Source organism: Rhineura floridana, chromosome 11 (assembly GCF_030035675.1).
Source record: "Rhineura floridana isolate rRhiFlo1 chromosome 11, rRhiFlo1.hap2, whole genome shotgun sequence".
Classification (NCBI taxonomy): domain Eukaryota; kingdom Metazoa; phylum Chordata; class Lepidosauria; order Squamata; family Rhineuridae; genus Rhineura; species Rhineura floridana.
The window spans coordinates 6,588,844-6,615,374 of record NC_084490.1 but is presented as its reverse complement, the minus strand read 5'-3'; the positions used below and the strand labels follow the sequence as shown (position 1 = coordinate 6,615,374).

The window sequence follows — 26,531 nt, the reverse complement described above, 5'->3', positions numbered from 1 at the left end:
GAAAATAAAACTACAGATACCATAATGTTGTTATACAAATCTATGGCACGGCTACATTTGGAATACAGCATAGCAGTTCTAGCCACCTCACCTCAGAAAGGATATTGTAGAGTTGGACAAACTCATGGGTTCTGAACTGGCAGTGACTGACCAGGAACAAGACCTTAGAGTTGTTACAGATAGCATGCTGAAGATAAGCCGGAAAATGCTATTGCCAGTGAAGCCTCAGAGGTTCGTATAAATGAGAAGGAAGAGAATGAATGTTGTAAAAACATAAGATTAACCTGCTGGATCAGGCCAATGGCCCATGTAGTTCAGTAGATTGTTTTCACAGTGGCCAACCAGATACCTGTGGGAAACCCACAAGCAGGACCTTATCTCAAGAGCCCTCCTGCTGATTCTGGCTAGTGGAATTCAGAAGCATGCTGCCCCTGACCATAGCCATCATGGCTAGTAGCCAATGTTAGCCTTATAGAGGGCCGAAGGGGGTTGACTGGAACTCCAGTTGAGCCAAAGCCCAGCAGAGAGAAGGTATGGGGAGGGAACTTGAGGGGTTGCCAGGTGGCAATGCAAGGTGTGAGGTCTCAGCCTGGGCTCAACCATTGCTCCGACTGCTGGAGGGTGATCACTGGAGAAGAGTGTGTGACATAATACCCTGCCCTCAATAAGCAAGTATAAAGTGGAGAATCCACATGTGGTTGTGGCTATTTGTGTGCAGGAAGAGAGGGATCAGATGTTCCCCTAGAGCTTGGAAAATTTACTTTTTTTAAACTACGACTCCCATCAGCCCCAGCCAGCATGGCCACTGGAGTGGGCTGATGGGAGTTGTAGTTCAAAAAAGTAACTTTTCCAAGCTCTGCGGAACGGAAGCCCAACATATATAAAGATAAAGATATATAAAGATGTGCATAAAGATGCATATGCTAGAGGAAAGTGTGCATAAAAATGCATTTTTGTGAAAATTGTTGGCTGTGTATGTTTGTGTGCTTAATTTAGTTTAAAGCAACACAACAGCAGCAGAGTAACAGCAGATGTTGAAATGTGAGTGTGCCAGCGTGTGTGCACATTTGCCTTAGAAAGCAGGCTTTTACCCTGCATCAGTACGTTCTTTTCGTACATTGCCCCCTTTCTTCCCCCGGATCAGCTAGCCTTGAAATTAGAGTGTACTCAGAGCATGCATTTGGATCACCAATGATGCTGAATCGATAGGTTTCTCTGAAGAGGTGGCAAAGTCAGGCATGAACCCATGCAACCTGTTTAAGGGTGCTTTCACACTGCAGTTTATTCCGTTATTCTGACAATTTATTACCTGGTAATTTGCACATTATATTTGAGCTTTCACACGACATAACAGGTAGCTCCGGAATTCTGGTGGAATGTAGAGCAAGTACAGTGCTAATTTCCACAATAAATGATACCAGAAATAATCCGTTAGCAAGTCTGGGAACCCGGAAGATCTCAGGAGTTTTGTGCTAGCTGCTGCCGCTCACGTAACAGGCATCCCAGCATGCAGTGTGGAACGGGGGGGGGGAAGCAGTAGCCACCTTAAAACAGAGGGGGGAAATTAGCAGGAGCCACCTTAAACAGAAGGGGGAAATGAGGACTGGGGCCAAAGGGACGTTATCAATCGACTGGAGCTGCAGCCACCGAGCTCCAGTATAGTCTGAGATGGGGAGAGCAAGGGTAAAAGGAGCTGCCTCAGTGAACTACCAACGGCTGCTGAAGCTGGTGCCACCGCCCATAGCCCCCCAAATAAAAATTAAGAATAAGGGGAGCCACCTCTGTGAGCTCCTGGTGGCCACAATAGCAGGTGGCTCTGTCCCCCAATCCCCAGGGCCACCTCCACGAGCCTCAAAAACCAGGTTGGGGGGGAATACACCAAACCCCCTAAAACGAACGGAGGGGGGAGAAAAACTCTGCTCTGTTCATTGTAGCTCTGAGTGTGTGTGTGTGTGTGTGTGTGTGTGTGTGTGTGTGTGTGTGTGTGTGTGTGTGTGTGTGTGTGTGTGTGTGTGTGAGAAAGACTGTTGCGCAAAATGCCAGTATAACAGGTACTGCAGTGTGAAAGGGGTTTTAGAAATCGGGACAGAAGTGCTTCCTTTTTAATCTGTTAAACTAACGCAATCAGCCCCATGTGTGAAAGCAGCCTAAGTCAGTTACTACAGTGGAAGGTCCTAGAGAAAAGTAGAGCTTATGCTACGATTTTTCTTTTTCTCACTGCACAAACAGCCAGCACACCCCCGAAGTAGCCTAGTTCTTAATAATAATTACCCATAATATACTATTCATATAAGGTTATGAAGATTTAAAGGAGCCAATATTTACCTTCATTTTCTGTGCCTTTTTATCTTTTCTCATCTATTTTGATTTTAGAAACTACCTAGCTCCTTATTATAATCTATATGCCCAACTGCACAAAAAACCTATTCCACACTGCACATTTGTGACACTCCACAAAATGGGTCTACCTGCGTGTAAGAATAAACCCTGGAGAGAAGCTTCCTTTGTTGATGGGATGTTTCTGCTGATGTTGCCGCTTCTGCTTCCTCACACTATGTACAAAGTAAGTACTATGGAGTGTTCCAGAAATGATCCCATCCCTGTTCCACACGAATGGTACCAGCCAGGAGGCCTCCTCATTGGTGGGATTGCTTCTCAGATCATTTACCATTCTCACCATGTTTTCTTCAATGAACATCCTTCAAGGAACCTGTTTGACATTCCAGAGTAAGTTTTCCCCCCTCTACATCTTCTGAAGTTGGCTAGAATTGCTGGTCTAAGTGATAGGATGATACACTTAATAATATGGAGAAAATTGCATTTATTTTCCAGTGAATAGCATTTAATCTGTGAATTGTTTTTTTTTTTTAGAAAAAGTTACTGCTAGAGAGAGTTAGCTATATCCTGTAGCTGTTGCACAGAGCACTAATTTTTTCCCATTTTAGATACCGGGCAATAGCAATGAAATGAAATAAAAAATGTTGTTGACCGGCAAGCAAACTTCTTGAGGTTGTATATAGTTCATATATTCATAACCATGTTCCAGCAATGCATTTAGGCAGCCTTTCCTGTAAAAATCTAATTCATGTCCGGATTTCCCCATTTTCCCCTATTCACTTTTTCTGTCCCAGTGAGTTTAGGTTTCTTGTACAATTTGATATGTATATTCCTTGTCCTGTGTTCTTTTACAGTGCAGTCCAAACCCGTGATCCTCTGGGTTGGCAGAGCTTGGAAAAGTTACTTTTTTGAACTACAACTCCCATCAGCCCAATCCAGTGGTCATGCTGGCTGGGGCTGATGGGAGTTGTAGTTCAAAAAAGTAACTTTTCCAAGCTCTGGGGTTGAGCATTTGGATTTGGTCAATTTGGGACAATACTGGTGAAGTCCCAACAAAGGGGCACTCTGGGGGTGTGGCAGGGCCAGGATGCAGCAAGGAGAGACTTATATCTATTCCCAGCCCCTTTTCTCTCAAGCATGACATCTAGCAACCTGGCAGAATTTAGCCAGCAATAAGGGTGGTGTACGTTGATTTCTTCCAAATTCTTCCTGAACGGAGTTTGGAATAGGGGTAAAGTTATGCCCACATAAGTTACACCACTTTTCTATAGGTAGGATTGCTCCGTAAATCTTGCTTTTTCACCTTAAAAGTATATCTTGTCAAAAGGGGATAGATAAAATGGCTGCTTCCAGAGTGTGTGCTTCCACGCACCTTTACCCATAATTCAGGATCACTCTCTGTACTAGCTTGTGTTTTATTTAAAAAAATAAATATATACATTTATTTATTTTATTAATATTGTTTTAATTTATTACCCAGCCTTCACTCTGAGGTTCCAGGCTGGGTTTCCACAACTTAAAATACATCATTAAAAACAATTTAAAAAGCTTAAACTTGAATACCTTTTAAATCTATATCATCTCTCAAATTATAATGTATATTTGGAAGTGAGAATACTGATGGGGATGAATTCATTCAATTCAGTTTGCATTTAGAGGAAAATTTACCTAATTTGCACTGTCCCAAACAATAATCAAATCAAAAGACAGCCATTCTTCACTTCTTGGAAAATTACAGTGTAGTTGTACAGCCAGGTAGTATGTCACAGAGCTTGGAAACGTTACTTTTTTGAACTACAACTCCCATCAGCACAATCCAGTGGCCATGCTGACTGGGGCTGATGGGAGTTGTAGATCAAAAAAGTAACTTTTCCAAGCTCTGTATGTACAGTAATGTGTATACTAGTGTAAAGGGTGCATGAAATTCATGTATTAGTAAAAATAAAATACACAAATATATTAGGGAACTACAACTTAATAAGACTTTGATTTTGTTTTAAAATAAAACACTTTCCCACTGTAGTATAACGTCATTGTTGTTTTAAAAATATCCCCATGGAAATGGTGAATTATAAAATGATACACTGAGATATGTAGTGATGTTTTTAGGAATCTGCGGAGTTGGCATTCTGCTCTGCAGCTACCAAACTGATACACCCATTCGAATTATGTCTGTTCAAGGATATATACCCATTCCGAATTCTGCGAGGTGCTCCACGTTAAACTGTCACCCCTTCCTTTTTTTAAGCAGGTTTCAGTCAATGTAATGGCTACAATGGTTGCCGCAGCATGGAAATACAGACTAAATGCCCATGCGAAGGAGTATATGTGATGATGTACCATCCTTCTCATGTCACGGATAATTCAGAGAGGCTGCTGCCTCTTATTGCTGCATTGGGACAGCAGCTGCATTTTGTAGCCATACCGTGTCTGGAAAAGAAAGAGGAAAACTTGTTAAAATGCAGCCCTCAGATCCTATCACAAACTTGATGCGGCAGCAAACAGTGAAAGTCCCGCTTGTGGGTTTCCTGTAGACATTTGTGGTTGAGCACTGTGAGAAGAAGATGCTGGACTGTGGGGGGTTGCCTTGATTGAGCAGAGCTTTTCTTATGTTCTTATGTTTTGTTCTCTGGCCTTTCAGATGTTGCTGAACTACAACTCTCATCATCTAGGGCTGATGGTAGTTCAGCAACATCTGGAGGACCAAAAGTTCCTCAGTCCTGGTATATTTTATTCACTGAAAATGTTTTTAGTAATTCTGACCTGAAAATAAAATGCATTATATATTCCCATCATCGCTGACTATTTGTCATGCTGTGTGGGGCTGATGAGAGTTGTAGTCCAACAATAGCCAGAGGTCACCATGTTGACTACCACTGAAATCAGTAAAGATGAATTTCTCCAATTTGTATTTATCCCCATTACCTTCCTTTCAAGTCCCTTTGTTTCTTTCTCTCTTTCCATTAGCTCCACCCCTTTCTTCAAAGCATTACCTTTATCAATTCAGCTGGAGAAACTGTCTCCTTTAATGATAAAAGGGAAGTAGAGGGTAGATTTGACATCATGAATGTGGTCACATTCCCAAACCAGTCCTTCCAGAAAGTGAAAGTTGGAAGGATGGATCCTGATGCTCCTGAAGGAAAAGAATTGATCATTAATAAAGATATAATTGTGTGGCACAGGGGTTTTACCCAGGTATGGATTCTGGTATAGTTGGATTACTGGCTGGTCTGTGACCAAAATAAATATTGATGATGATGATGATGGTTGGATTAAGGTATGGGCTAAAAGAGATGCAGCTGAAAGTCCACCATCTGACTGGGTCAACAAGCATTTTAGGATAGGGTTGCCATATTGGCCAATCAGCTGGGTTTTACATGGATTCTTAGCATGGTACCTGGTGTCCTTTTGCACCTTTAGTTGCCCTACATTCTTAATTATTTTCTAGCCTTGTAGAACCTGAGATAGGATACAAAATGTTCAGGCATGATTCTCTCTAATCACTTTGGGAGAAACAAGCTGCTACTACATCGTGCTGTTTTAATCCAATGACTAATGTCACAGCTATGATTGAAATTTTGGAAGCAGTGATAGTCGCAGAGTTAAGTGTAGAGTAACACATCCATTGCCTGAAACCCTTAGATACTTACTTTAGCCTAAGTGCCATTGAAATTTTGACATATATTGGATCACACCCTCATATTTTAATTTACTGATCAGTCTGAGCTCAGTTGAGCTGCTCCACTTTAAAAGTATTCTCTGGCTGGCCAGCTGCCTTGAACCATGACCTTGATCCTTGATCATTCTTTATCTATCATCATTGTTTGATTTATATACCATTATATGCCAAAATGCCTATAAACATATAGTTTAGTTTATTTAATTTGTAAACACCTTCTACTAAAAAGAAAGAAGGAAAGGTGCGGCATCTTACAGCAGATTAAAGATCCTGTCTACCTACCAATCTAAATTTCCCCGTTGTAACTCCTTTCATATGTATGGATAGGTCCTCCCCCTTTCCATGTGCAATGAACAATGCCAACCTGGTAATCAGAAGAAAAGTAAAGAAGGGGGAAAGTTTTGCTGCTATGATTGTGTTCCATGCCCAGAAGGGAAGATTTCAAAAAGGAAGGGTAGGTTGTGTGGAACTCCATTTTTTACTTTCCAATAAACTTCGGTTTATAAATCACATGCAGCAAAAGGCTGGCTGCATATCCATTTAAAATGATGGGTCGCTTATATGAGGCATGCCTTATTAAATTGACTCTACACTGGGCACCAGTCATCCAGTGTGTCTTACGGAGTAATCCTGATTCATGGAAGCTGATGGAACATATGCCAGTTTACATTAAACTGGTGTAAAGAATGTCAGATCCAAACCCCCTTCAGGAGCGAGGCTACTGCCAGCTATCCTGGCCCAAGCTTGGAAGAGGGAAAACAAGCATTCAAAATAGAGTTTGACTTACACCAGTGTAAGTTCAGCCAGATTTCCAGGTCACATGAGTGAGCTGAACAGAGTTAAGATCCAGTCCGCCACAGTAATCCCTCTTCCAATCCCCTAACATAGGTTACACTGGTCACAGCTCAGCTGGCTAATCCTATCCAGAGTAAATTAAGCTGGTGTAGCCTGGCTGAGCCAGGAACCAGCCAGCTGAGCTGCAGGTCAGCCAGATCATAACTTTCTCATCTTGGCACATCTTGAGTTTGGATTGCACCCTTACATTTGGTGGATCTGATGTCCAGTATTTAGGGTAATAGAATGACTTCAACTGTTACTGTAATAGCCAGTTCGAAACACCAATGTTATACATAAGGTAATCGAAGCTAGACCTCTTATTGCAACTGTTCAGAAGGTTATAGAAAGTCCGACAGTTTAAATTGTCTATTTGAGGGACAATCTTTGGAAGGTCAGATTCCCTCCATGAGAAGAAGAAAGCCTGTAAATTCCATGTCATTTGTGTGGAAAGGATGAGTACTACAAGCAATAGAAGACTGTATGGGTCTCCCATGGCAAGCAATGGGGATAAATGAATAAATGAACTAATTTCCAAAGTCATGCAAATATTTCTTTATGACTTCCAGGACGTGTTCAGAGGAACCATAAGGGAAAAAATGCAGCAAAACTAAAATCACCTTAATTAAACAACACTGTCTTAAGAAGATAGATGATGATCCTAACTGTAACTGGGGGGGAAATCTTTGCATATTACCAAAGTAATACTTGGAACTATCAAGCAGAACCACATAAGTTCCACATGGGAGGCAGATGTATCCCTAAAGTTATAACCTTCCTGTCTTTTGATGAATCTTTAAGCATCACCTTAGCCTCATCTGCTGCTTCTTTATCCCTCATCACAGTCTTGGTGTTAGCTTCTTTTATTAAACACAAAGATACCCCCATCGTCAAAGCCAACAACCGGGACCTCACCTACGCCCTCCTCGCCTCCCTCCTGCTCTGCTTCCTCTCTTCTTTCCTGTTCCTCGGCAAGCCTGGGAAAGTGACCTGCCTTCTCCAACAACCCACTTTTGGCATCATCTTCTCCATGGCTGTTTCTTGCGTGTTGGCCAAAACTGTCACTGTGGTTCTTGCTTTCATGGCCACCAAACCAGGGTCCAGCATGAGGAAGTGGGTGGGGAAAAGAATGTCCAGCTCTATTGTCCTTTCCTGTTCCTTTCTTTAAGCAAGTATTTGTACTGTGTGGTTGACAACCTCTCCCTCATTCCCTGATGCAGAGGTAAAATTGGTAACTGAAGAAATAATTCTGCAATGCAATGAGGGGTCAGTCACCATGTTTTACTGTGTCCTGGGCTACATGGGCCTCTTGGCCATCACCAGCTTCATTGTGGCATTCCCAGCCCGCAAATTACCAGATAGCTTTAATGAAGCCAAGTTCATTACCTTCAGCATGTTAGCATTTTGCAGTGTGTGGGTGTCCTTTGTTCCAAGCTACCTGAGCTCAAGAGGGAAAGACATGGTGGCTGTGGAGGTCTTCTCCATCTTGGTCTCCAGTGCTGGGTTACTAGGCTGCATCTTTTCCCCTAAATGCTACATCCTTGTCCTGAGACCTGAGCTGAACAACAGGGATCAACTAATAAGGAGAAAAACATAAAGATTTTTTTCTATTATATTGCTGTGTTGGTAAAGTAAATATTTTTGCAGGAAAGGGGTTACTGCAGCATTAATGATATATTTTCAACATTGTATTTGTATATTTGTTTAGTTAGTCTTTCAAACTGGCACTCTTCTAGTACCTATGCACCTCTCAGTGTGGCTAACAAGAATGGAAACTAACCATAAAGTGCAATAAAATGGAAGGCAAAACATGGAATGCTGTGTGATTACTTTTGTTAATTGACATGGGAGTGATAACAGCTGAAAAGGGCTATAGACCCTTTAAGGATGTTTCCTTTTGGTCAACTTTCAACTGTCTTTCCACCTTCCTCTCCACAGTTAGAACTTAGCATTTCAAAAGGAAGATTGTTCCATTTATATATTTATACCAAGCTATTTTTGTTTTAAAAAAACCTTCTATCAAGTTAGTTATAAGCTGTAATAAAACACTTTTATTTTTCTTTCTTGTTAGTGTTTGTCCCCAAGGGGATCTCTTAACTCCCTGCCACTTGTTGTGCCACAAGAAGCAGTGGTGATTTGTGATCGGATATGGGGCAGGGGGAGGAAAGGAATAATATGTTGTCATGAAATGCTACTCAGGACCCAAAGGCCGACGAAGTAATTATCCCCCAATGGAATTACTCAAATTACTATCATTTGCTCACTCAGCCGCAGTTCCAACAGTTTTCTAGAAGGCAATAGAAAACCATCAACAAGGAAGGCTGAAAGAGATTATAACTAACCCCCTGTGCCGTAGGGAGCTGGGATTCGGGGCAAGAGTTAAGTGGGGCTATGTCACATTCATTTCATACATTGCCGCCTTTATTCCCCTTGTCTTAGCCAGCATTGAAATTAGAGTGTTGACGATCTCTGCTAGTTCTCAAAGCATGCATTTGTATCCCCAATGATGCTGAACATATAATTGATAGATTTTTCTGAAGCTGTACCTTGGCAGAGTCTCTATTTGGAAATGGAGACTGTTTAAGTCAGTTACTGCAGATTGACACAGGAAGAGTCTGTTTCTGGACGGAAGCCTCCTTTGTTGATGGGATGTTTCTGTTGATGTTCCTGCCTCTGCTGCCTCACATTGTGTACAAAGTAAATCCTATGGAGTGTTCCACAAATGATCCCCTCCCTGTTCCACACGAATGGTACCAGCCAGGAGGCCTCCTCATTGGTGGGATTGCTTCTCAGATCATTTACCATTCTCACCAAGTTTCCTTCAACGAACGTCCTTCAAGGAACCTGTTTGACATTCTACAGTAAGTTTTCCCCCTCCACATCTTCTGAAGTTGGTTAGATGACAAACATCTAAATGATAGGCTGATCAAGGAAAGTGCATGTACTTGATTACTGCAATGTGCTCTATGTGGGGCTACCCTTGCACCTGGTGCAGGAGCTTCAGCTGGTACAAACTGCTGTGGCTAGAACACTGATGGGGACAAACTTCATCTAGCACATAACCAGTGCTTAAAGGCTTGCACTGTCTGCCCATACTGTATGTTACCAGGCCAGGTTCAAGGTTCTTGTATTAATTTAGAAGGCCCTTAACAACTTGGGTCAAAGATAGAATCATAGAATCATAGAGTTGGAAGGGGCCTTGTAGGCCATCGAGTCCAACCCCCTGCTCACAGCAGGAAATCCACAGCTAGAGTATCTCCCGCAGATAGCTGTCCAGCCTCTGCTTGAAGACATCCAGCGAAGGGGATCCCACCACCTCCCTAGGCAGTCGGTTCCATTGCCGAACTGCCCTTACTGTCAAGAAGTTCCTTCTAATGTCCAATCTGAATCTATGCTCCTGCAACTTAAAACCATTAGACCTAGTCCTACCCTCTGGGGCAGCAGAGAACAAATCTGTACCCTCCTCTATGTGACAGCCCTTCAGGTACTTAAAGAGTGTAATCATGTTGCCCCTCAGCCTTCTCTTCACCAGACTGAACATGCCAAGTTCCTTCAACCTTTCCTCATAAGACTTGTTGTCCATACCAGCTATCATCCTTGTTGCCCTCTTCTGAACCCGCTCTAACTTGTCTATATCTTTCTTAAAATGAGGCGCCCAGATATATTAAGGAATGCCTGATCTCTTATATCCCGAGCCAATCATTGAGATTTTCAGGGGAAACTCTGTTGATAGTCCCTTCTGGCTCAGATGCACAGATGGTAACAACTAGAAGTTATGAATTCAGTGTACTGGCCCAAGCCCATGGAACTCCCTCCAACTGAAATTAGAGAGGCAGCCTCCTTGTTGAATTCTCATTATTTAGCCTTTTTTGTACTAGCATGATTAGTATGTTAAGACTTTTTTGTACTAGCAGGCATTTTGAGGTAGTGATTGGTTTTATGAAGATTGTATTGTTTATTATTTTATTTTATGTACAGCTCATTTTTATGTACACTCCTTAGAACTGTGAAATATATAACCTCTGTTTTAAAACAGTTCCATTGGTTGCCAGTTCATTTCCAGACCCAATTCAAGGTGCTCACACCTGTGTTTAAAACCATTCGTGTTGTGAAGGGCAGAGGGAGATACGGAGCGGGGAGACAGTTGTGTCATCAGGGGAGATGGGTGTGTAACAGGGTGCTGGTTGCCCCGAAGCTGTCTCCCCGCCCAAGTAGTCTGGATAGCCGGGGTGATAACCCCCCGGGTTGAAAATGCTGCTTATGAATGCCAGGTCGGTGAATGGTAAAATAACGGCCATTCAGGATCTGATACTGGATGAGCATGCCAACCTGGCTTGTATTACAGAGACCTGGTTGGATGAAGATGGGGGGATTAATCTCTCTCAGCTTTGCCCTCCAGGCTTCTCTGTACAGCAGCAGGCAAGATCTGGGGGGCGGAGAGGTGGAGTTGCAGTGGTCTATCGTGATACCATTCCCCTGACCAGGTGCCCTATCCCACAGTCTTCAGGGTTTGAGTGTGTGTATCTGAAGTTGGGTGGCCGGGACAGAATAGGGATTATGTTGGTGTACCGCCCACCCCGCTGCTCAACAGTCTCCCTTCCTGAGCTAGCCGGGGTGGTCTCTGGGTTGGTGTTGGAGTCACCTAGGTTTGTTGTACTGGGGGACTTCAACATCCATGCCGAGACCGCTCTGGCAGGAGTGGCTCAGGATTTCATGGCCTCCATGACAACCATGGGTCTGTCCCAAGTAGTATCTGGTTCCACTCATGCTGCTGACCACACTCTGGATCTTGTATTCTGTGCTGGATGGTATGATGGTGATCTTGGTGTGGAGGAACTCTCTGTAGTTCCGTTGTCATGGACAGATCACTACCTGGTTGGGTTTAGACTCACTGGGACTCAAAACCTCTGCAGGGGTGGGGGATCGATTAGGATGGTCTGCCCCTGGATGCTGATGGATCCGAATGGTTTCCTGAGAGCTCTTGGGGGTTTTCCTGTCACCTCGGCAGGTGATTCTGTTGAAGCTCTGGCTGACCTCTGGAATGGGAAAATGGCCAGGGCAGTGGACATAATCGCTCCTGAGTGTCCCCTCTCACAGAATGGAGCCAAACCAGCCCCCTAGTTTACCAGGGAGCTGATGGTGACGAAATAAATGAGACGGAGGCTAGAGCGATGTTGGCGGAAGACTCGGAGCGAGTCTGACCGAATACGGGCTAGAGCCTATTTGAAGGCCTACTCCGTGGCAGTGAGGGCAGCAAATAAATTATTCTTTTCAGCCATCATTTTGTCTGTGGGGAGCCGACCAGCGGAGCTGTTTCGAGTGGTCAGGGGTCTTTTACATTCTGGCCCCCGAGAGGGTAATACAGACAACTCAACAGCCCACTGTCAAGAATATGCATGGCACTTCGCAGATAAAATCATTCCGATTCGTTCCGACTTGGATGCTACAGTTGATACAGGCTCAGTGGATATAACTTTGGTTCCTGCCTGTCCAATAATAATGGATTCTTTTCAACTTGTACAACCCGAGGATGTGGACAGGATCCTTGGAGAGGTGAGGCCTACCACATGTCTGCTAGACCCTTGCCCTTCCTGGCTTATTAAAAGTGCCAGAGGAGGCCTGGCCAAGTGGGTGAAGGGAGTGGTCAGTGCCTCCCTACAACAAGGCAGAGTTCCAATGTGCCTAAAGGAGGCAGTTGTATGGCCTTTGCTGAAAAAGCCCTCCCTGGACCCCTCTATTATGGATAATTATCGGCCAGTGTCTAATATTCCATTTCTGGGAAAGGTAATAGAGCGTGTGGTGGCCTCCCAGCTCCAGGGATTCCTGGATGAAACGGATTATCTAGATCCATTTCAGTCTGGTTTCAGGCCTGGTTATGGGATGGAGATGGCTTTGGTCGCCTTGGTGGATGACCTACACAGAGAACTCGACAGGGGGAGTGTGTCCCTGTTGGTTCCGTTGGACCTCTCAGTGGCTTTTGATGGGACTTGGGGGCACCATTTTATGATGGCTCCGTTCCTTCCTGGAGGGGTGAACCCAGAAGGTGGTGCTGGGGGATTCCTGTTCGACTCCTTGGCAGTTGGTCTGTGGGGTCCCCCAGGGTTGTTTTGTCCCCCATGCTATTTAATATCTACATGAAACTGCTGGGAGAGGTTGTCCAGAGGTTTGGGGTTCGGTGCCATCAGTATGCAGATGACACCCAACTCTATTTCTCCTTTCCACCTAATTCCAAGGAAACTGTCTTGGTTCTAAACCAGTGTCTGACAGCAGTGGTGGACTGGATGAGGGTGAACAAGCTGAAGCTTAATCCAGACAAGACAGAGGTGCTCCTAGTCAGTCAAAAGGCAGATCAGGGAATAGGGATTCAGCCTGTGCTGGATGGGGTTACACTCCCCCTGAAGACGCAGGTTCGCAGTTTGGGTGTGGTCCTGGACTCAGCCTTAAACCTGGAGGCCCAGGTTTCTGCGGTGGCCAGGAATGCTTTTGCACAGTTAAGATTAGTGCGCCAACTGCGCCTGTTCCTGGAGTCGTCTGATCTGGCTATGGTGACACATGCCTTAGTTACATCCCGCTTAGACAACTGTATCGCGCTCTACGTGGGGCTGCCTTTGAAGACTGTTTGGAAACTTCAGCTGGTGCAACGAGCTGCAGCCAGAATGTTAACTGGGGCTGGTTACAGGGATCATACAACTCCCCTGCTGCAACAGCTCCACTGGCTGCCAGTCTGTTTCTGGACACAATTCAAAGTGCTGGTTATGACCTATAAAGCCCTATATGGCTTAGGTCCAGGCTATGTGTCAGACCGTATATCCCTATATGAACCTGCCCGGGCCCTGAGATCTTCAGGAGAGACTCTTCTTGCAATCCCAACACCTTCACAAGTGCGACTGGTGGGAACACGAGATAGGGCCTTTTCAGTGGCTGCCCCTAGGCTCTGGAACTCCCTCCCTAGGGAGGCAAGAATGGCCTCCTCTGTGCAGTCCTTCCACCGACAGCTAAGGACTTTTTTCTTCTGGCAGGGCTTTGGAACTGAAGGCTTTAAGGGTAGTGATTGAAGAGGATGCTGTATGTTATTGTTTTACTTGTATGCTCTTAAACTGGGTTGCAGTATTTTAAGTGTATGTCTAATTGGTTTTAACATCTTAATAGTTTAATTCTGTTTTAATGCTGATTTTTATATGTTTATATGTTTTATATGTTTATATGTTCTTAATGATATGTACTTACTTTTATCTGGAAGCCGCCTTGAGTTCCAGTTTGGAAAAAGGGTGGGGTATAAAGATGATGATGATGATGATGATAAAACCCTAAATGACTAAGGCCCCAAATATCTGTTTCAGTAATCCCATGATTCTTTGTATGAACATAGGCTTCTTTATCTGCTAAATGTGGGCTGGACGCAGCATCTGTCCTGTGGACCCACAGTTGGCTTCAGAATCATACTCAAAGAGGGGTTATCAGTGGTTCCTTCTCAACCTGGGGGAAGTAATGAGTGGAGTGCCGGAGGGCTCAGTTGTGGGCCCAGTGCTCTTCAACATTTTTATTAATGACTTGGATGAGGAGGAGCAGGGAATACTTATCAAATTTGCAGATGATACAAAATTAAGAGGAATAGCTAATACTCTGCAGGTCAGAAAAAAAATCAGAATGATTTGGATAGGCTGAACCACTGGGCTGAAAACAACAGATTGAAATTTAACAGGGAGAAATGTAAATTTCTACACATAGGAAAAAGAAACCAAATGCACAGTTATAAAATGGGGGATACTTGGCTCAGCAATCCAACATGCAAGACAGATCTTGGAATTATTGTTGAGCAAAAGCTGAATATGAGCCAACAGTGTATTGTGGCTCCAAAAAAAGGCAAATGCTATTTTGGGCTGCATTAACATAAGTCTAGTTTCCAAATCATGTTAAGTACTAGTTCCCATCTATTTGGCACTAGTTTGACTGCATCTTGAAAACTTAGTCCAGTTTTAGACTTTAAGAAGGATGCAGACAAACTGTAACAGGTTCATGGGAGGGCAACAAGGATGATCAGGGGACTGGAAGCAAAGCTTATGAGCACTGGGCATGTATAACCTTGTGAAGAGAAGACTGAGGGGAGATATAATAGCACACTTAAAGTACTTGAACAGTTGCCACACAGAGAAGGGCCAGAATCTCTTCTGATCATCCCAGAGTGCAAGACACAAACTAATGGGCTCAAGTTACAGGAAGCCAGATTTCAGCTGAACTTAAAAAAAATTAACTGTTAGGCCAGTACAAGAATGGAACCAATGACCTAGGGAACTGGTGGGCTCCCCACTGGAGGCATTCAAGAGGCAGCTGGACAGACATCTGCTGGGTATGCTTTAATGTAGTTTCCTGCATTGAGCAGAGGGTTGGATTCAATGGCCTTATAGGCCCCTGACAACTCTACTCTTCTATGATTCTATGAGAGACCATCTCCCTTGATGGAAAGGGAGCCTTGTTTCAAAATGTGCTCAATAAAGATTAAACTGTTACAGCTGACATCTCACTCTCATTCTATTCTATGACTCCATGATGTGCTTCACTAATTTTCTGCTGCCACCAATTCACTCAAAATACTTTCAACACCTCCCTTAGTGGCATGTATAGTAGACTTTAGGCGTCAGATGGAGACCAACCCTGAAAAGTTACTGGGTAAGTAAGTAACCAAAATAAGTTAGGGCTCGAAATTACTGGTATTGTAATACCAGTATTGTGATGTAACATCATTCATTGTAGTAAATGTCCTGTGCAGGGTGATAACAAAATTCTATCAGCATGTCCTTGCCTTGGCATTTGCTGTGAATGAGATCAACAAGAATCCCAAGATATTGCCTAATGTTACACTCGGCTTCCACATCTATGACAGCTACTATAATGCAAAGATGACTTATCGTACCACTCTGGACCTCCTCTTCAAATCACAGAGATTTGTCCCCAACTACACATGCGACGCACAGAAAAAGGTCATAGCTGTCATTGGTGGGCTTGGCTCTGATATTTCTTCCCTTATGGCAGAAATCGTAGGTTTCTATAAGATTCCACAGGTAGGAATACTGTATGTGTGTGTATATATGTAGATGTGTGCATTAGTTCGGTGTGGTGGGGGATGAGTAACAAGATGAAGGTGACCTACGACTCCCCACTGCTCCTGAGTCAAAACAGATTTTCCCACTCTGGTCCTCCTCTTCAAATCACAGAGATTTTTCCCCAACTACACATGCGACACCCAGAAAAACCTCTTAACTGTCATTGGTGGACTTGGCTCTGACATTTCTTCCATCATGGCAGAAATCTTAGGTTTCTATAAATTCCCCAGGTATGAATGTTTTGTGTGTGCGTGTGTGTGAATTATAGAGCATTGGCTGTATGTGGGGGCTGAATAACAAGATGAATTGGGATGGTTTGTGGGTTTCCCTTTGCTCCTGAGTCAGAGTACGATGTCCCAAGTAAGATCATGTCTCCTGCAATGCCTCCTATTACTTTGTTTCTGTCCTGTTTTTCCTTTATATCTCTTGGTTTCACTAGGTCCATGGCTTTGCAAAAAGTGAGGTTTTCAGATTCCTCAATGATATCTGTACAATTTCTTTATATTTTGGATGAATACTTTAGTTCTAGTTTTTTATGTTTGGTTTTAATGTTGGTCTTAATGTACTGTATATTTGTTTTAAAATATAAATAGAACCTAGAAATTGAATCATTTTCTGGTCACAGATAACTCTCAGCTAATCTACAAACTGCTTCAATAAATGTTTGTTGTATAAAAAGGCACAAAAAGACACTCTTCCTTAACTTATCTGAAAGAAAACTGCTCATTTCTTTATATTATGGATGAGCATTTTAGGTCTGGTTTTTTATATTTGGTCTTAATGTTTTTTGTTCTTGCTATATTTATTCTTTGAGGCACTTCAATGTAAAAAGTAGTTCTATTATTATTATTATTATTATTATTATTATTATTATTATTATTATTATTATTATTATTATTATTATTTTAGCTCACCTATGGCTCATTGTTCATTGTATAAAAAGGTACAGGCACAAAAAGAGACTCTTCCTTAACTTATCTGAAAGAAAACTGTACATTTGTTACGTACAGTTTATGTACATAATTCTTATGTACTTTATAGATGAGCACTTTAGGTCTAGATTTTTAAATCTGTTTTTATTTATCGATTTATTTATTATTTGATTTATATGCCACCCTTCCTCCCAGCAGGAGCCCAGGTCTTAATGTTTTTTTTTATTTGTCTTGTTCCTTAATATTTGGTCTTAATGTTTCTTGTTATTTCTATATTTATCCTGTAAGTCACTTTGAGGCACTTCAATGTAAAAAGTTGTTGTTGTTGTTGTTATAGCTCACCTATGGCTCATTTGCCCACCAGGAGAAACACACCAATCGGGTACCTTCCTTTTATTCCATGGTCCCAAGTGAAATCCGTCAGTATATGGGGATTATCCAGTTACTCCAGTATTTTGGATGGACCTGGGTTGGGCTTCTTCCTGTTGATAATAACAGTGGAGAACATTTTTTGCAGAACTTGGAGCCTTTGCTTTCCCAGCATGGAATCTGTTCAGCGTTTACTCAAAGAATCCCACAGGTATCCCATTTCGATAACTTGGGTGAAATTGGTGATATAATCTCAAATCTTTATATACATTTCACAGATAAAAAAGTGATTACATTGATAATTTATGGAGAATCTTTGATTATTTCATGGCTAAGAGCTGCAATATTACTAAAACAGCTAGGAAATAAGGAAAATGCCTCAATTATAAAGGTATGGATTACAACAACCCAGATAGACTTCATTTTAACAGGCCTTCAAACGGGATGGGGACTTCAACAATTTGAAGGTGCCATTTCCTTTACTATTCACTCAAAAGAGATTGCAGGCTTCAGAGAATTTATTGAGACGATAAAACCTTATGGGACACAGAGAAATGGCTTTCTCAAGGACGTTTGGGAGCAAGCATTTGAATGTGTCCTTCCAAACTTCAGCGTGCCAATGGAGGCTGATCAAACATGCACTGGGGAGGAGAGACTGGAGAGTCTTCCTGGGCCACACTTTGAGTTGCTCATGACTGGCCACAGCTACAGTGTCTATAATGGTGTTTATGCCGTGGCTCATGCTTTGCATGCTATAGTCTCATCTCAATCAAGACAGAGAGCCATTGTAAAGGTTAACCAAGTGGAACTTCAAGATCTGAAGCCTTGGCAGGTAATGTCAACACATTCAAATATTTTTATTTCAATAAACAGATTAATATAAAGTAAGATTCTTCCAACTTTATGCTCCACTAATAACTGATTAGATGGGATTGTATATGTCAGGAGTGGTGAACCTTTGGCCTTTCAGATGTTGCTCAACTACAATTTCAATAATCTAAGGCTGATGATAGTTCTGCAACATCTGAAGGACCAAAGGTTCCCACTCCTGGTATATTTTATTCACTGAAAATGTTTTATGGGTTGATATTTACATTGGATCCCCAAGATTTGAACAACTTTCGCCCAATCTCAAACTTACCATTCTTGGGCAAGGCGGTTGAGCAGGTGGTGGCGAAGCAGTTGCAAGTGCAATTGGAGGAAGCGGATTATCTGGATCCATTCAGTCTGGTTTCAGGCCTGGACATGGGACTGAAACAGCCTTGGTCGCCTTGGTGGATGATATGAGGAGAGCGTTGGAGAGGGGTGAGTGCACCTTCCTCGTCCTCCTGGACCTCTCAGCGGCTTTTGATACCATTGACCACGGTATCCTTCTGGATCGCCTGGAGGGGTTAGGCATAGGGGGCACTGTATAGCAGTGGTTCCATTCCTTCCTCTCTGATAGGCACCAAAAAGTAGCACTGGGGGATGTGGTCTCGGACCCTTGGCCACTCACTTGTGGGGTGCCACAGGGCTCCATCCTCTCCCCGATGCTATTTAACATCTATATAAAGCCGCTGGGGACTATCATCAGGAGATTTGGGCTGCAGTGTCACCAATATGCGGATGACATGCAGCTCTATCTCTCATTTAAATTTTCACCGAGGTTGGCTGTAGAAACCCTATCCAAGTGCCTGGAATCTGTGAGTGGCTGGATGGGAAGGAATAAGCTGAAGCTGAACCCTGACAAAACCGAGGTACTGTTCGTGGGAGACAAGGGAAGGTTAGGGGATGTTGACCTGGTGCTCAATGGGGTACAATTGCCCCTGAAAGACCAGGTCCGTAGCCTCGGGGTCATTCTTGACTCCCAATTGTCCATGGAAGCTCAGGTTTTGGCTGTGAGGCGGGCAGCGCTATATCAACTCCATCTGATACCTTCCCAATCATCTGCTCCCATCAGTGGTACATGCCCTGGTCTCCTCTTGCCTAGACCACTATAAGGCGCTCTATGTGGGGCTACCCTTGAAAACGGTCCAGAAGCTGCAAGTGGTACAGAATGCGGTGGCGTGCCTGATTGGAGTTGGCCGCCGGCGAGATCATATCACTCCAGTGCTAAAAGAGTTGCACTGGTTACCAGTTGCTTACCAGGCCCAATTCAAGGTGTTGGTTTTTACCTTTAAATCCCTATATGGTTTTGGCCCAGTCTATCTAAAGGAGCGCCTCCAGCATTATCAGCTATGCCGCCCAACAAGATCAGCCTCAAAAGACCTTCTGTCCATGCCATCAGTCAAAACAGCCAAACTGGTGAGGACTAGAGAGAGGGCTTTTTCAGTTGTGGCCCCCACCCTGTGGAACTCCCTCCCAAATGATCTCCACCATGCCCCTTCCATGATGAGTTTCTGCCAGGCCTTGAAGACCTGGCTCTTCAGGCAGGCTTTTGGGGTTGGCTAGATGTTATCTTCATTGTTTTTAGATTTTTAATATCTAGGTATTGTATGCCTAGTTTGTACATCGCACAGAGTGGCTGGACAGCCAGCCAGATGGGCGACTAATAAATTCAATTCAATCAATAATAATAACATTTAACAGTAATTCTGGCCTGAAAATACAATGCATTGAATATTCTCATCATTGCTGACCATTGGTCATGCTGAGTGGGTTTGATGATAGTTGTAGTCCAACAATATCTAGGTCACCATGTTGTCTACCCCGAGATCAGTAAAGATGAAATTTGTTTTTATCCTCATTTCTTTCCTTCCTTTCAAGTCCCTTTGTTTCTTTCTCTCTTTCCATTAGCTGCACCCCTTTCTTCAAGGCATTATTTTTAACAATTCAGCTGGAGAAACAGTGTCCTTTAATAATAAAAGGGAAGTAGAGGGTGGATTTGACATCATGAATGTGGTCACATTCCCAAACAAGTCCTTCCAGAAAGTGAAAGTTGGAAGATTGGATCCTGATGCTCCTGAACAAAAAGAATTCATAATTAATGAAGATATAATTGTTTGGCACAGGGGTTTTAACCAGGTATGGATTCAGGTATGGCTGGATTAAGGTATGGTTTGAAAGTGATGCAGCTGAGAGCCCACCATCTGACTGGGCCAACTAGAACTGTAGACTAGGTTTTTATTTATTTATTTATTATTTCAATTTATATACCGCCCTTAGCAGAATAGCTCTCAGGGCGGTGAACAAACAAGATAAAATACAATATATCATAATAAAAATTGTAAAAACATATACAAACAAACAACAAAAAACACTACAAAAACACAATATGACAAAAATTAAAAATACAGATTAAAAGATTAAAATGGTTAAGAAAATTAAAATGCCTGGGAGCATAAAAAGATCTTTACCTGGCGCTGAAAAGATAAAAGTGTAGGCGCCAGGCGTACCTCTTCGGGGAGGCTGTTCCACAACTCAGGGGCCACCACAGAAAAGGCCCTAGATCTAGTAACCACCCTCCAGGCTTCCCAATGGGTTGGTACCCGGAGGAGGGCCTTAGATTCTGAACGAAGTGAACGGGTAGGTTCGTATCGAGAGAGGCGTTCCACAAGGTATTGAGGTCCCACGCCGTGTAAGGCTTTATAGGTAAGAACCTGCACCTTGAATCTCGCCCGGAAGCAAATAGGAAGCTAGTGCACACGCGCCAAGACAGGTGTTATATGCGAAGACCGACTGGTCCTCGTCAGTAGTCTGGCAGCTGCGTTCTGCACCAGCTGAAGCTTCCGAATTGTCTTCAGGGGCAGCCCTACGTAGAGCGCATTACAGTAATCCAATCTTGAAGTTACCAGAGCGTGAACAACGGAGGCGAGGTCGTCCCTGTCCAAATAGGGGCGTAGTTGGGCTACCAGACGAAGATGGTAAAACGCATTCCGTGCCACCGAGGCCACTTGGGCCTCGAGAGACAGGGAAGAGTCGAGAAGAACCCCCAAACTATGTACCTGTTCCTTCAGGGGGAGTGTAACCCCATCTAGAACAGGGTTAACATCCACCATCTGAGCAGGGAAGGCATTCACCAACAATGTCTCGGTCTTGTCTGGATTGAGTCTCAGTTTATTAGCTCTCATCCAGTCCATTATCGCGGTCAGGCAGTGGTTCAGCACATCCACAGACTCACCTGTAGAGGATGAAAAGGAGAAATAGAGCTGCGTGTCATCAGCATACTGATGGCAACGCACTCCAAAACTCCTGATGACTGCACCCAGCAGCTGCATGTAGATGTTGAAAAGCATGGGGGACAAAACCGACCCCTCAGGGACTCCGCAATGGAGAGTCCATGGTGTCGAGTGATGTTCCCCAAGCACTACCTTCTGGTAACGATCCGCGAAGTAGGAGCGGAACCACTGCCAAGCAGTGCCCCCGACACCCAACTCCGCGAGTTCTCATATCTCCCGGTGAGCTGGGCTTTATATTAAATCTGTGCATGGAACATGGAACTGTGCCCATTTGCCTAGGAAGATAGGGAGCTGCCTTATAACGAATCACATCATTTGTCCATCTAGCTCAGTATTGTCTACACTGACTGGCAGCAGCTCCCCAAAGTTTCAGATATATGTCTCTCCCAGCCCTACCTCGAGATACCAGGGAATGAACCTGGGGCCTTCTGCATTCACAGCATGTGCTCTAACACTGTGCTATATCCATTTTCCTTTGCCCTATGTTCTGACTTTGTCCTAGCCCTTGCAGAACCTGTGATAAGATACAAAATATTCTGGCATTATTCTGTCCAATCACTTTGTGAGAAACGGCTGCTACCACATTTTGGTGGGTTTAGTCAATGACTAAAGTCATAGCTATAAATATTGGAAGCAGTGATAGTCGCAAATTTAAGTGTACAGTGAGACATCCATTGCCTGAATCCCTATAAACAATTACTTTAGAATAAAAGGAACTGACTTCTGCCTTGATGTTTATGGGATTACACCCTGATATTTTAATTGACTGTTTCCTCCAAGTTTAGCTCAGCTGCTCCACCTTCATTGATCCCTCTTAAAAGTACTCTCTGGCTAGCCAGCTGCCTTGATCTATTACTGACAAGCTTTCTTTACCTCTCACTAGCCAGTAAACATTAAGTTTAGTTTGTTAAATGTTGTAAACACCTCCTTCTCAAAAAGGTTTTGAGGCATCTTATAGCAGATCAAAGCACATGAAGTTCAAAAGTGTATAAAATAGCTCATTCCAGTATAAACAGTATCAAAATATCAAAACTGCAGAGAAAAAACACCAGAAATAATAGACTAGAAGTGCCATATCTTACTATCCCACTCCCCCCCCCCTCTGCTTGCAAGAGCTGGTGCTCCCATTAGTGATCATTAGTCTGGGTTGCTTAACATCTTTTCATCTTTGACACCTCCTCTCAAGAAGCTGTGTGTAAAATTTGAAATGGTGGTGGATTCACGGCTGTCTAAACTTTGGGTGGTGGAAAAGAGTAACATCTTATCTGTTGCCCAGCAGGTGTGGTTATTAGGTACTTCAGAGCAACTGAGGAAGATCAAATCTATCTATCTATCTGTCTATCTATCTATCTATCTATCTATCTATCTATCTATCTATCTATCTATCTATCTATCTATCTATCTATCTATCTATCTATCTATCTATCTATCTATCTATCTATCTATCTATCTGTCCGTCTGTCTGTCTGTCTGTCTGTCTCTCTGTCTGTCTGTCTCTCTGTCTCTCTGTCTATCTATCTAAATTTCCCCTTTGAAATTCCTTTCATTGTAATGAATACTCTGTTTCTATCGATAACTTAATGGTCTGAGTAGTCTACCTGCAAAAAATGAAGATCAAGAACTGATTTATAACATTTTTTCATTTTAACACCTCTCATATTTGACAGTAGGTGCTTCCCCTTTCCATGTGCAATGAACACTGCCAGCCTGGCAATCAGAAGAAGAGTAAAGAAGGGGGAAAGTTTTGCTGCTATGATTGTGTTCCATGTCCAGAAGGAAAGATTTCAAAAAAGAAGGGTAGGTTATGTGGAACTCCAGTTATTCCATTTAAAATGATAGGACCTTTATATGATATGCACCTTCTTCAATTGCCTCTACTGTGGGCCCGAGTCATGCAATACGTATAACATTTAACACGTCTGATACCCAGGGTCAGGGTAGTAGAATACCTTTAAATGTTACTGTGATATCCAGCTCAATAACAAAAAAAGTATGTTCATGTTTATGTACAGTTTCCCTAATATATGCCTTTTGAAAACATTTTTTGGTTCAACAACAACAAAAATTTATTACGGTCAAAGACCCATATAGTATACAAATTATACAACATATAGAAGTAAAATAAGGGTAAAATAAAATTCAGATTAAAATGAAATTGCATCCAAAGTACACAGGTACCAAATCTAAAATTTCGGGATCTTTCTTAGCCAGAAAACAGGGATAATCGTGTTTGTTGAATTGTGTAGATAAACTTAGCTACTCGCTGGGAGATCCCTCTGTCTACGCCAGATAGGAGATAAGATATTATGGTATCAGGAGAGTTGTATACCTGGCTTGCAAGTAAAGGGGATAGAAATTTATTACGTATCTGGGAGTATAGGGTACAATTTAGGAGCATGTGTTGGAGGGTTTCAATAGAACCCGCTCCACATGGACAGAGGCGTTGCTCATAAGGACAGCCCACGAACCTTCCCTCCAACAATGCTGAGTGTAAAGAATTAAACCTAGCCTTAGTAAAGGCTAGCCTTAACTTAGGGACTGTAAGGAAATCCAAATAAGGGGCAGAGTTGCCAAAATCCACTTTTAGTTTCAAAAAGGTGGGAGAGCATGTTTTGGAAGCCACGGCTATAGTAGATTGCAGATCTAAGTCTTTAAGCCGAGTCCGAATTAGAAATTTAGCCGTGTTAAAAGGTTGGGATGATAGATATTCTCCCGACAGACCTAACCTTGGGAGTTTTGCAACAAATTTTTTATTCATGTTAGATATATATACATCGTTCCAAAGGGCAGAAAGATATCCAGAGAGAGGGTTAAACGCTAATTTGGTCCAGTAATTAAAAGCCATCAACCATGCCTGACACTCTAGGGAGATAAAACCACACTCTAATCTAAGAGCTGCCGAGGCAACACATTTAGGTACACCCAACACTCACCTTAAAAAAAGGGAGAGGACTGCTTCCACTGAGGGATTGAATGAGTGTATCCAAATCGGTGCTCCATATAAGAGCTGGGGGATGACTTTACCTTTAAAGACCTGAATAGCAGCTGGCACATACTGTCCCCCTTTAGAAAAAAAGTATCGCAGCAGACCCTTTACTGTGTTCCGGGCATTCAGAATTGCCGCTCTTATATGGGTAGCCCAACTCAGAGAAGAATGAAAGATGATACCTAAATATTTGTATTGGGAGACCTGTTCAATTTGATGGCCGTTAATTGTACAGGAGGAGGATGCTATACATCTAGAAAATACTAAGATTTTTATTTTGGAAAAGTTTATATACAGCAGGTTCTCACTACAATAGGTCATAAAGGCCTGTAGTAGTCGTTTAAGTCCCACTTTAGAAAAAGAGAGAAGGGCAGCAGCATCTGCATATAAAAGCAAGGAACATCTTGCTTCAGCAATTTTTGGGGCATGGAATTCCTGCTTTCAGATCGTTTAGGTATAAATTGAATAGCAGGGGGGCTAGAACGCAGCCCTGCCTCACTCCCGTGGTAGAGGGGATTTTTTTGGTTCAAGAATTGCATTACAAAATTCAGATAAGTGCGAATGTCAAAGGTTGACTGTGTTTCACTTCTCATATTGTTTCAGAAATTGTGAATTTAATCAATGGGGCTTTAAATGCAAACTGAATCAAATTTATCTGCCATTGCTAGTTCTGCACAAATTTCAGAGAAAAGGGCACCAAACTAAAATCACTTTAGATCATGATGCTAAGCATAACTGAAGAAATGTTAAAATCTATTTCATATGACCAAAGTAATAATTGAAACTGTCAAGGGGAACCTCCTGAGCTATAGGTTCCATATGGGAGGCAGAGTGGAGAACAGTGTGAATTGGTGCTGCAATGAGACATCTTTATTTTTTTCAGATATGGTTGATTGTTTCACATGCCCAGAAGAGCAATTTCCAAACAAGGACAGAAATGAATGTATCCCTAAAGTTATAACCTTCCTGTCTTTTGATGAACCATTAGGCATCACCTTAGCCTCATTTGCTGCTTCTTTATCCCTCATCACAGTCTTGGTGTTAGCTTCTTTTATTAAACACAAAGATACCCCCATCGTCAAAGCCAACAACCGGGACCTCACCTACGCCCTCCTCGCCTCCCTCCTGCTCTGCTTCCTCTCTTCTTTCCTGTTCCTCGGCAAGCCTGGGAAAGTGACTTGCCTTCTCCAACAACCCACTTTTGGCATCATCTTCTCCATGGCTGTTTCTTGTGTGTTGGCCAAAACTGTCACTGTGGTTCTTGCTTTCATGGCCACCAAACCAGGGTCCAGCATGAGGAAGTGGGTGGGGAAAAGAATGTCCAGCTCTATTGTCCTTTTCTGTTCCTTTCTTCAAGCAAGTATTTGTACTGTGTGGTTGGCAACTTCTCCCCCATTCCCTGATTTAGACATGAAGTCGGTAACTGCAGAAATAATTCTGCAATGTAATGAGGGGTCAGTCACCATGTTTTACTGTGTCCTGGGCTACATGGGCCTCTTGGCCATCACCAGCTTCATTGTGGCATTCCTAGCCCGCAAGTTACCAGATAGCTTTAATGAAGCCAAGTTCATTACCTTCAGCATGTTAGCATTTTGCAGTGTGTGGGTGTCCTTTGTTCCAAGCTACCTGAGCTCAAGAGGAAAAGACATGGTGGCTGTGGAGGTCTTCTCCATCTTGGTCTCCAGTGCTGGGTTACTAGGCTGCATCTTTGCCCCTAAATGCTACATCATTGTGTTGAGGCCTGAGCTGAACAACAGGGATCAACTAATAAGGAGAAAAATGTAAAGAATTTATATTGTTTTCCTTCTGTTATATTGCTCTGTTAGTAAGGTAAAGCTTTTTGCAGCAAAGGGGTTACTACAGCATTACTGATATATTTTCAACATTTTATTTGCTTACTTATTTAGTTAGTCTTTCATAGTGGCATGTGTATCCCACTCTTCTAGTACCTATGCACCTCTCAGTGTGGCTAACAAGAATGGAAACTAACCATGAAGCGCAATAAAATGGAAGACAAAACATGGAATGCTGTGTGATTGCTTCTGTTGAGTGACATGGGAGTGATAACAGTTTAAAAAGGCTACTGCCCTTTTAAGGATGTTTCATTTTGGGCAACTTTCAACTGTCTTTCCACCT

The 26,531-nt window shown here is 42.9% G+C and overlaps 1 protein-coding gene and 1 long non-coding RNA gene across 2 annotated transcripts; both read left to right on the top strand.

Annotated features, from left to right (window-relative positions):
* The first annotated feature begins 1,605 nt into the window (after positions 1 to 1,605).
* LOC133367074 (uncharacterized) lies at positions 1,606 to 5,318 on the top strand. The gene is made up of 3 exons (XR_009758509.1): positions 1,606 to 1,683; positions 2,374 to 2,727; positions 4,589 to 5,318. It is a non-coding gene; the product is annotated as an uncharacterized LOC133367074 (long non-coding RNA).
* Positions 5,319 to 9,499: 4,181 nt separating this feature from the next.
* Positions 9,500 to 26,180, top strand: LOC133366837 (vomeronasal type-2 receptor 26-like). Its single transcript, XM_061590357.1, has 5 exons — positions 9,500 to 9,711; positions 15,618 to 15,909; positions 20,028 to 20,255; positions 23,080 to 23,206; positions 25,279 to 26,180. Exons 1-5 carry the CDS (start codon positions 9,500 to 9,502, stop codon positions 26,178 to 26,180), a joined length of 1,761 nt encoding a protein of 586 aa, XP_061446341.1.
* Positions 26,181 to 26,531: the final 351 nt, after the last annotated feature.